Here is a 12388-nt window from a genome sequence, read left to right on the forward strand (position 1 = left end):
TACTAGTAGTCTAGTTCTGTTGTGATAATAACGTTAGCTAGACCTACTAGTAGGCTAGTTCTGTTGTGATAATGTTAGCTAGACCTACTAGTAGGCTAGTTCTGTTGTGATAATAACGTTAGCTAGACCTACTAGTAGGCTAGTTCTGTTGTGATAATGTTAGCTAGACCTACTAGTAGGCTAGTTCTGTTGTGATAATAACATTAGCTAGACCTACTAGTAGTCTAGTTCTGTTGGAATAATAACATTAGCTAGACCTACTAGTAGTCTAGTTCTGTTGTGATAATAACGTTAGCTGGACCTACTAGTAGGCTAGTTCTGTTGTGATGATAACATTAGCTGGACCTACTAGTAGTCTAGTTCTGTTGTGATAATAATGTTAGCTAGACCTACTAGTAGACTAGTTCTGTTGTGATGATAACATTAGCTAGACCTACTAGTAGGCTAGTTCTGTTGTGATGATAACGTTAGCTGGACCTACTAGTAGGCTAGTTCTGTTGTGATGATAACGTTAGCTGGACCTACTAGTAGGCTAGTTCTGTTGTGATGATAACGTTAGCTAGACCTACTAGTAGACTAGTTCTGTTGTGATAATAACATTAGCTAGACCTACTAGTTGTCAGAGTTATGGGCCATCCACCACACCAATAAGTGTAATGATAAACTACAGACCGTTGGTGAGCATCCACACTAGAGGAAAGTTTTCTACAGTCCTACACCTGTCAATCAACGCATCCTACTGCACGCTGCCTGTTAATAAGGTGGTAACACAAGACCATTCACATTTACATTTTAGTCATTTAGCAGACGCTCTTATCCAGAGCGACTTATAGTAGTGAATGCATACATTTCATACATGATTTTTTTTTTCTCCCCGTACTGGTCCCCCATGAGAATCAAACCCACAACCCTGGCGTTGCAAACACCATGCTCTACCAACTGAGCCACACGGGACTAGGTCTCTAACACACAGATACTGGTTCAGACCATTCATGGCCCTAATCTTTGGATGGCCTGGGAGGGCATAGGCCCAGCCAATCAGAATGAGTTTTTACCCACTAAAGGGCTTTATTACAGACTTAAATACTCCTCAGCTGTGTTCGAAAACTCTAACTAACCGCACTATTTGAGACGCAAACTGAGTATATAGTATGCTTATTGGTTATAGTGTGGATATAGTTACTATACCAAAAGTTCCCAGATGTCGTACTAAATTCACCAAAAATACGAATTATACTTTCAGTGGACACTTTTTCCGTACTTTTAGGGCCCATAATGCAATTTTTTTCAGAAAATGGGCGTGGCTTCACAATATTTTCAGATTTGAAGAAAATGGCGGAAAATATTCAGCTGAAGTCCGACGAGAGCAGATACAAATTCATTGCTTTAACTAATTATGACAAATGTTAAGATATTGAGCAATATAAGAAAGTAATGACTTTTCAAACAAGTTACACGTTATGTTGGCAGACAATTTGTTAGCTACGCTATCCTTACGAACCGCATAGCATTATGTACCGGTTTGTTAGCTAGTTACCTAACGTTAATTGGCTACTCGGAACTTGCCAGGCAGTATATTAACTATCGGTTATCTAACTAACTACCCAACGTTTATTGACTTGATTATTCACATTCTTATGGACATTGTTAATTCTGGCTATCTACTATCATTTCAGAGCACTCTCTCGCAGAATAATTAATGAATTTACGAACGCTCAACACCTGTCAAAAAAAAAAAAGAATATGTAATTAAATTGTTGCCAGCAACACAGTTAGTCACCAATGGTCTGGATAACATGAAAACAGTCCTAACCAGCTCTGCTAGGGCGTGTAAAATTGTCAGAGTGAGGTGTTCTCTCATTTGTGTCTGGAAGTAGTTAACCAACGTTAGCTTGAGTGTTTGACTGCCGTTGAACGCTCGGATCAACCCTACTCCTCGGCCAGAGAGTCCATTGTGTGCTCTGAATGTCCCCGAGAACGAAACGCTCTGAATTTACCAACGGACAATCTGACAACAATCTGGATTTACGGACACCCAGAGCGCGCTCTGGCACTCCAGATTTGAATTTACGAACACACCCGAAATCGTAAAATGTGTTATGCTAACAAGCTAGCAAGCGGTTGCATAGCAACAGCATCAACTTCCGTTAGACGTTACGCTCAACTGAAACGATACCGTTCATTTACAGTATACTAAAATGAACTAATATTCAATAGTATGTAGTAAATACTATGTTAATATGGGTATTCGAACACAGCCCAGGATTTTGATCCAACCTGGCACCACACCTGACCAACTGAGCTAATCGATCAGTTCAGTGATTTGCCTAAATTCAACACACTTGATCTTCCAGGTAGGTTAAATGGAGAAAAAATTGACCAGTGTTTGCCTACCCCTGTTATAGCCTGTTGCGCACGAGAACAGCTGGAAGAGAGAGGCTAGTGATGTGTAAGCTAAATGTTAGCTAGATATTAGGCTATTCGTTAGCTAAATATAAGGGCTATATGCTAAATATTTACCTGTCAAAGTGCAAGGGGGAAAGATTAGCGTCCCACTCTATTCAACAGCCAGTGGAAGAGCGTGGCGCGAAATACGAAAACCTCAAAAATGCTATAATTTCAAACACACGACTATTTTACACCATTTGAAAGATAAGACTCTTGTTAATCTAACTACATTGTCCGATTTCAAAAAGGCTTTACAGCGAAAGCAAAACATTAGATTATGTTAGGAGAGTACATAGACACAAATAACCACACAGCCATTTTTCAAGCAAGCATATATGTCACAAAAACCCAAAACACAGCTAAATGCAGCACTAACCTTTGATCTTCATCAGATGACACTCCTAGGACATTATGTTATACAATACATTCATGTTTTGTTCAATCAAGTTCATATTTATATCAAAAAACAGCTTTTTACATTGGCGTGTGATGTTCAGAAATTGTATTCCCACCGAAAACTTCCGGTGAATTTACTAAATTACTCACGATAAACCTTGACAAAATACATAACAATTATTTTAAGAATTATAGATACAGAACTCCTTTATGCAATCGCTATGTCAGATTTTAAAATAGCTTTTCGGCGAAAGCACATTTTGCAATATTCTGAGTACATAGCTCAGCCATCACGTCTAGCTAATTTGACACTCGCCAAGTTCGGGGCTCACTAAACTCAGAATTAGTATTAGAAAAATTGTATTACCTTTGCTGTTCTTCGTCAGAATGCACTCCCAGGACTGCTACTTCCACAACAAATGTTGTTTTTGTTCCAAATAATCCATAGTTATGTGCAAATACCTCCGTTTTGTTCGTGCGTTCAGGTCACTATCCAAAGGGTAACGCTAACGCGCATTTCAAGACAAAATTTCAAAATGTTCCATTACCGTACTTAGAAGCATGTCAAACGCTGTTTAAAATCAATCTTTATGGTATTTTTCTCGTAAAATAGCGATAATATTCCAACCGGACAACGCTGTATTCATTCAAAAAGGAAGAGAAAAAATGGCGAGGTCTCATGAACGAGCATTTCCAATCTCTTAGCCACCAGGCAGTCCACTGACAAACTGTGCTCCTGTACTCTGCCCGGAGACAGGAGATGCGTCAATCCGCTTTCTGAACGCTTTAGAGAGCCAATGGAAGCCTTAGAAAGTGCTACATAACCCCACGGCACTGTAGTTTCGATAGAGAAGCAAATGGAGAACTACAAATTCGCAGACAGGCCACTTCCTGCTTGGAATTTTCTCAGGTTTTTGCCTGCCATATGAGTTCTGTTATACTCACAGACACCATTCAAACAGTTTTAGAAACTTCAGAGTGTTTTCTATCCAAATCTACTAATAAATAGCATATTCTCGTTTCTGGGCAAGAGTAGTAAACAGTTTAAATCGGGTACGTTTTTTATCCGGCTGTGAAAATACTGCCCCCTAGCCCATACATGTTAAATGGAGAAAAAAAGGACCAGTGTTTGCCTACCCCTGTTATAGCCTGTTGCGCACGAGAACAGCTGGAAGAGAGAGGCTAGTGATGTGTAAGCTAAATGTTAGCTAGATATTAGGCTATTCATTAGCTAAATATAAGGGCTATATGCTAAATATTTACCTGTCAAAGTGCAAGGGGGAAAGATAAAAAGATCTGTGGTCCCCAGGCACGCAAAGCTGCTCTATTGATTAGGCCTACGTTTATAGACAAGAACATTATTCTAACATTCTACCATTATTCTAACATTCTACCATTATTCAACATTATTCTACCATTATTCGACGTTATTCTACCATTATTTGACATTATTCTACCATTATTCTACCACAGTGCAATGACAAATGTATTATTGCTATCAAGTGAATTACACCATTTTTGACTATAGGCTGTAAACTGCAGTGAATAATAGGCTAATTTGAATAACCGCTCAAACGTCCTGTTTTTGTTTGATGATGAAATGACTGCATAGGCCAACAGTCTAGGCCTGATTATGCAACAACCATTTTGGATCAGTTTGGGCGTGTTTTCGACAGTTTGGCAGGTCCAGAAAGGTACATTAGCACCCCACTCATATGGTGTAGGCCTATTTTGTCAGGATGTAACCCTGTGTTACGATCGGCCTATTGGGAAAATATGGGCTTCTTCTTTCCAACACCCCTCCCGTTCTTTAACTTTACATTCAGCAAGCAAGAGGAAGCGTGCATCTCTCCTCCTATAGGCTGTTAGAAGGCTAAAGAAATAAGTCAAAGTAAGTGTCTAACAAGCTTTTGTTGTCTGTCTTTTCCTGTGACGCCACAAGATTTCAAATGAATAGCCGTGGCAACGGAGAGGCCAGGTGTGTTATTACGCAACAGACCGAAGACAGACAGGCTTGAGATGTAGCCTAGAGACTAAGTTAGACGCGTATGCAAATTAACCCATAATTCATAAGCTCAATGTTAGGCTTCATACTGCAGTGAATATATCCAGTCAATTTACGCTGAGAAATTAGGAAAAAAGTTGATCGGATAACGAAATCATGGTAGCCTACACTGTTTTACTAAGGCTGCGCTGAGTGCTCTCCCTCCCATTCCCCGGGTACCAGTTCAAAAAGATACCCTATTGTTTCAGATTTATATGGACAAGGAGCATATCCTGCCCAGGCTACAACACAATGTAATGAGGAATGTTATTGTTTCAGGTCAGTACCAAACTCTGGTCTAAGCTGTGAACTGCAGTGAATAGCCTGTCATTTAAATATCCTAGGACTGTCCCCCCGACAACAACAAAAACAACAGCAATCGATTGGTCGAAATGTTTACGTATTTTTCCATACATAGACAGACACACCCTGTGTGTTTTGAATCAAATCAACTACATATTCACTGAGCTCTTCTGATGCTTTTAAAGCCCACGGTTTGATTAAATAATAAAGAGCCCGATGGTCACTGTGTGTTAAAACGATGACGGTGAGTGTTTGTGTGACAGGCGCACGTCATCTCGCTTAAAAAAAAAAAAATCAAAATCAAAAAACAAGTTGTTGTGGAAACTACAGGAGATGAAGAAAGATGAGGCGTAGGAGCGAGCGTTACGTGAGTATTATATGAGCCAAACAGCTGCTGTTAGATGACAATTCTTTCTTTCTGACCGTTTGGGACAGTGTAAACAACACCAAATAAGTGTACCAGAGAGTTTGTTCTAACACAAATTATAATAATATATAACAAAATTATAATAATATAAAGCCTTTAAAACAGTTGCATGAGTTTGTGAATTGCGGTTTTATTTATTGTTAAGACTAATTATTCAAAGCTCACTTTATTTTATTAAAAAAACTAAATTGCATGATTGTATTTCAAAGCATGAATGTCTCGTATGCTGTGTGATGGCATGAACGGATGAATGAATGATTGATACAGTAAGCCTATATATTGAAATATAGGCTTAAGTAAGTTACGGTATTAAGACTAAACAGGATGTGCTCTTAGGCCTACAACTCCATGGTGGTTATACAAGGCTGCTATACTAAGTCTACTAATGATAACGACATCACTGATTTATTATAATGAGGATCATAATGAATAACTGGGGTGGCAGGTAGCCTAGTGGTTAGAGTGTTGGACTACTAACCGAAAGGTTGATGGATCAAATCCCCGAGCTGACAAGGTACAAATCTGTCGTTCTGCCCCTGAACAAGGCAGTTAACCCACTGTTCCCCGGCCGTCATTGTAAATGAGAATGTGTTCTTAACTGACTTGCCAAGTTAAATAAAGATAAAATAAATAAAAAATAATAACTGTAATAATAACAATAAGAAGGAGATCAAGATAAAGGAGGGTTTAGGAGCGAGAGCCGTGTGCGTATTATGTCTGGCAAACAGGTGCTATTAGATTACAATATCATTTTTGTCTTTAGAACGGCGTAAAGAACAATAAATAAATTAATACCAGACTGTTCTAACAAAAAAAACATTTAAAGAATTTATTGCAGCATAGCTAAGATTTAAAAACAGCTGAATCTGTGAAATTGCTTTATCCGACATTTTGCAGTTGCATGAGGCTTGGTGCTCACGGAATCAAAAACACTCAAACAGGCAACAGAAGCAAGATCTGTCTACTTTTCTGTAGCTATATATGGACGATTTAAAAAGCAAGGCACATTTAACAGTTAGGCTATTAATTATCGACCTAATTAAGTTGGGGTTTCCTCTCTCCTCAATTTTCTTAGACAATTATGCTTAAGGCAAGGTCTGTTTCATCGTCTCTGCTCCTGCTGCCTCCGCCACATTGTTCTCAATCCCAATTTCCTGGTTAATTTTCCTATTATGCACATAGCAACACAGGGAAAGGTGTCAATTCTATGGCGCACTGAAGATGATGTTTCAGAACTGCGGACAGCGACTGTATCCTACGCGGGAGAATGCACAGTTGTTATAAAATAGTATTTGAGTCATTATTCTTGCGTCCTTATTTTTTACATAATTTAAGCAATAAGGCTCGAGGGGGTGTGGTATATGGCCAATATACCACGGCTAAGGGCTGCAGCTCTCCAGGATCATGTTGCTACTGAGCTGGAACAAAAGCCTGCACTCATTGCAGGAGTTGGCAACCTCTGCTCTACTTGTATTAAACGTGTTAATCATATATTGGCCTGTTCTCATCAGGGAGTCCAGTGTACCGTATCTGTTTGCCATATTTTGACAAATTTGACTCTCTCTCTTTCTCTCTGACAACTCTCTGCTCTCTGTCAGAGGGAGAGTAGAGAGGCCAGGGGGAAGGATGGATGAGGCTTGGTGGAGAAGGTGAAGACTTTGGAGGAGGAGAGAAAAGGTTGACAAGTCTTAGTTAAGGGGCGGAAAGGGGGATTGAGGGTAGGTGGTGAGAGAGAGAGAGAGAGAGAGAGAGGGGGAATGGAGGGGAAAGTGAGAGGTGGAAACAACATGTACATGTCAAGAGTGAGGGTCAGGTTTGTGGTCCGAGGACTTTTAAAGCTACCACAGGGACCTAGCAGTCTCAGGTTTCAACCAACCCCAAGCCCTAGCCCAACAGCCAGCTCAAATGATGGAGAGAGAGAGAGAGCAAGCCCTAGCCCAACAGCCAGCTCAAATGATGGAGAGAGAGAGAGAGCAACCCCAAGCCCTAGCCCAACAGCCAGCTCAAATGATGGAGAGAGAGAGAGCAACCCCAAGCCCTAGCCCAACAGCCAGCTCAAATGATGGAGAGAGAGAGAGAGCAACCCCAAGCCCTAGCCCAACAGCCAGCTCAAATGATGGAGAGAGAGAGAGCAACCCCAAGCCCTAGCCCAACAGCCAGCTCAAATGATGGAGAGAGAGAGAGAGAGCAACCCCAAGCCCTAGCCCAACAGCCAGCTCAAATTATGGAGAGAGAGAGAGAGCAACCCCAAGCCCTAGCCCAACAGCCAGCTCAAATGATGGAGAGAGAGAGAGAGAGCAACCCCAAGCCCTAGCCCAACAGCCAGCTCAAATGATGGAGAGAGAGAGAGAGAGCAACCCCAAGCCCTAGCCCAACAGCCAGCTCAAATGATGGAGAGAGAGAGAGAGAGCAACCCCAAGCCCTAGCCCAACAGCCAGCTCAAATGATGGAGAGAGAGAGAGAGCAACCCCAAGCCCTAGCCCAACAGCCAGCTCAAATGATGGAGAGAGAGAGAGAGCAACCCCAAGCCCTAGCCCAACAGCCAGCTCAAATGATGGAGAGAGAGAGAGAGAGAGAGCAACCCCAAGCCCTAGCTTCGCAAATCACTCTGACAGTTTTCTGGCCCGCCTCAGCCCCGCAGCAGCTATCCGAGCTAGGGACTATACAGTATGGAAAAATCTAAGTGCCGTTACCTTGGCAACGGAAGGGAGAGGAAGGTTTTTTTTGTTGAAAAGGGAGCATCTTGTTTTCTTTAACCCACTGCAGCTGGAGGGAGATGGCTAGGAGGAACACATTATTATTATTATTATTATTATTATTATTATTATTATTAAATTGCTAGGCAGATGTTGCTATGGTTTCCAGCATTTGTACAGCCATTTATCAGGCAAGACTCTGTTTCTCTGTAATACTGTTCATCTCCCCGTCCTGTAAGTGGGGTGCTGTTTTGTTTGTTGCTGAATGCATCTACAATATCAGCATTGGGAGGTGTTTTTCACATCATTTTATTGCCAAAAATATCCTAGAGAAAACATGTTCTCTTTGTGCACAGAAGCATCTCTTTCATAGAAAAAATACGTCTAAGTCTTGAATTATATAATACAACAAAATCTGCAATATGCCTGTGAATCTACAATATGTAACTTAGAAATGTGAGTTATAGATCTTTCATTCCCGTTGAAAACAAGTCGAAGAAGCGGTAGATCAGTTCTATGTGCTCTATTTTTATGCTTCCTGTTCTGAAGTTTCATTTTTTTTTTGTCTTTTGCGTTCTGTTTTGTACAGCAGCTTTAAACAGCTGAAAATACAATATTTTTGGTTATGGAAAATTGACTTCACAGCGGTTTAGATAGAATGATTCTCTACACTTATGACTGCCTGTTTCTGTCACATAAACTGAGAACTTTAACAACCAGGAATTAGCGGCTCAATTTCTGCATGGCACATCTTTAATTTTGACTAATAAATATTCCCCCAGAATCTCTTAGTGTCTGAGGTATTGACATGATTGGTTCACCTGTCCTATAATAAAGACCAGATGTCTCACCCTTGGTTCTGCGGCCCTTCAGTGTCTGCAGAATTTTGCTCCAGCCAAGAAATTGAGGGAGAGGAGAGAAACTAGTCAGTTAATTGAACCTGTTTCCAGGTTGCACTGAGCTAGTCCTGTAACACCTTTTAGTATGGCTGTTCCTGGTTGTGTTCTTAACAACTTATTCTCTCTACCAGGCGACTAAACAGCACACAAGGAGAGATCAGAGTGGGGCCTAGTCACCAAGTAAGTCTTCTTACCTGTATTATTCAAGTAGCTGTCCAGTGTTTACAGATTTCTGTCAAATATGACCTATCATTAATTACAATAGGAGTGAAATTCTAAACATTTACCAATATTATCCTATTAGAAGTGTTTAAACTGGAGGGATTTGTGACATTTTCTCAGACAAGCCACTCTGTTAGATGAAAAGGATTTGAAAGCTGGTATTTCACAGGCTAGACTTGTGGTATGATTGACACCTTCTTTCAATCCCTTTCTCCTCCCTCCCTCCCTCCTCCTCCTCCCTAATTAGGCCAAGCTTCCCGAGCTGCAGCCCTTCCCCTCCGAGGCCCCGGGGGGCCTGGGTCAGGCTGTGACAGAGAATGAGGAGCTGGTGTGGATGCCAGGGGTCAACGACTGTGACCTGCTCATGTACCTCAGGGCTGCAAGGTGAGACATGACCTCTGACCCTACTCTTTCTGGGAAGATAATCCAATACCTTCTCCCCACTGTCAACCTACCTCAGGCCTGAACCTGCTCCATGTCAGCAGGGAATGGTCCTGTACCCTCTCCCCACTGTCAACCTACCTCAGGGCAGCTAGGTGAGCTCAGGAGACATGACCCTGCTCCATGTCAGCAGGGAATGGTCCTGTACCCTCTCCCCACTGTCAAGCCCATTTTGGGGCGGCAGGTAGCCTAGTGGTTATAGGCAGGTAGCCTAGTGGTTATAGACAGGTAGCCTAGTGGTTATAGACAGGTAGCCTAGTGGTTAGAGGCAGGTAGCCTATTGGTTAGAGCGTTGGGCCAGTAACCAAAAGGTTGCTGGATCGGAACCCCGAGCTGACAAGGTAAAAAAAAAAATGTTGTTCTGCCCCTGAACAAGGCATTTAACCCCGCTGTTCCCCGGTAGACCGTCATTGTAAATAATCATTTGTTTTTAACTGACTTGCCTAGTTAAATAAAGGTTAAAAACAATAAGCCGTACCATGCTGGTCTGGTCCCAGTAACCAAAGAGTGGAACAGGGCCAAGAGTCCCAGAGTGATGGATTTATTGGAAGTTGTTTGCTCTATAAAAAGATTAAATGATGATGACTTTTACAAAGAATAGCTTTATCTCAGTCTAAGCTGACTTGAGGTTGGACATGCAGTTGACTTTTCTTTCTCTCTGTGACTTTTTTTGTATTGTAGCTTGTTTTTGATGAATAGAAGTTAAAATATCCGTCCTCTGTGTTCTCCAGGAGCATGGCTGCCTTCGCTGGGATGTGTGACGGAGGTTCTACGGAAGACGGATGCCTAGCAGCCTCGCGAGACGACACCACACTCAACGCACTTAACACGGTAAGTGACAACACAACACAAGCCTGTATCAGTACACCACTGGCAAGAATTTAATCAAAAATACATTTGATAAAGATGCAGGTTACCTTCTCATGTTCACTAAAATGTAAGATTCTGTGGGAAAGTCTCATGTTCAGCAAAACTATACTGAACACAAATATAAACTCAACATGTAAAGTGTTGGTCCCATGTTTTCATGAGCTGAAATAAAAGATCACAGACATTTTCTATACGCACAAAAAGCTTATTTCTCTCAAATTTGTTTACATTCCTGTTAGTAAACATTTCTCCTTTCCCAAGATAATCCATCCACCTGACAGGTGTGGCATATCAAGAAGCTGATTTAAACAACATGATCATTACAAAGGTGCACCTTGTGCTGTGGGCAATCAAAGGTCACTTACAAATGTGCATTTTTGTCACACAATACCGTGCAACAAATTCCTCAGGTTTTGAGGGAGCTTGCAATTGGCATGCTGACTGCAACATCTTTTTAGAAAACGTTGCAGTATGTCCAACCTACCTAATATGGCAGAACTAGAAGTAAAGTGGCAGAACTAGAACTAAAATGGCAGAACTAGAACTAAAATGGCAGAACTAGAAGTAAAGTGGCAGAACTAGAAGTAATATGGCAGAACTAAAATGGCAGAACTAGAACTAAAATGGCAGAACTAGAACTAAAATGGCAGAACTAGAACTAAAATGGCAGAACTAGAAGTAATATGGCAGAACTAAAATGGCAGAACTAGAACTAAAATGGCAGAACTAGAAGTAATATGGCAGAACTAAAATGGCAGAACTAGAACTAAAATGGCAGAACTAGAAGTAAAGTGGCAGAACTAGAAGTAAAATGGCAGAACTAGAAGTAAAATGGCAGAACTAGAAGTAGAATGGCAGAACTAGAAGTAAAATGGCAGAACTAGAAGTAAAATGGCAGAACTAGAAGTAAAATGGCAGAACTAGAACTAAAATGGCAGAACTAGAAGTAATATGGCAGAACTAGAATGGCAGAACTAGAACTAAAATGGCAGAACTAGAACTAAAATGGCAGAACTAGAACTAATATGGCAGAACTAAAATGGCAGAACTAGAACTAAAATGGCAGAACTAGAAGTAAAGTGGCAGAACTAGAAGTAAAATGGCAGAACTAGAAGTAAAATGGCAGAACTAGAAGTAAAATGGCAGAACTAGAAGTAAAATGGCAGAACTAGAAGTAATATGGCAGAACATGGCAGAACTAGAAGTAATATGGCAGAACTAGAATGGCAGAACTAGAACTAAAATGGCAGAACTAGAACTAAAATGGCAGAACTAGAAGTAATATGGCAGAACTAAAATGGCAGAACTAGAACAAAAATGCAGGAACTAAAATGGCAGAACTAAAATGGCAGAACTAAAATGGCAGAACTAAAATGGCGGCAGAACTGGAACTAATATGGTAGAACTAGAGCTAATATGGCAGAACTAAAATGGCGGCAGAACTGGAACTAATATGGTAGAACTAGAGCTAATATGGCAGAACTAATAGGGCGGAACTAGAACCAATATGGCAGAACTAGAACGAATAGGGCAGAACTAGAACGAATAGGGCAGAACTAGAACGAATAGGGCAGAATTATTATGGCAGAACTAGAGCTTATATGGCGGCAGAACTCGAACTAATATGGCAGAACTGGGGCTA

General features: G+C 41.0%; 1 protein-coding gene across 1 annotated transcript in view; it reads left to right on the forward strand.

Moving 5' to 3' along the window:
- rerea (arginine-glutamic acid dipeptide (RE) repeats a) overlaps positions 1–12388 on the forward strand; it is a 387734-nt gene that overhangs the window by 280228 nt on the left and 95118 nt on the right. The window contains 3 exon segments of the mRNA XM_045696470.1: positions 9345–9393; positions 9683–9819; positions 10608–10707. Coding sequence (XP_045552426.1) covers positions 9345–9393; positions 9683–9819; positions 10608–10707 — 286 coding nt within the window.

The sequence above is a fragment of the Salmo salar genome, chromosome ssa15 (assembly GCF_905237065.1).
Source record: "Salmo salar chromosome ssa15, Ssal_v3.1, whole genome shotgun sequence".
Classification (NCBI taxonomy): Eukaryota; Metazoa; Chordata; class Actinopteri; order Salmoniformes; family Salmonidae; genus Salmo; species Salmo salar.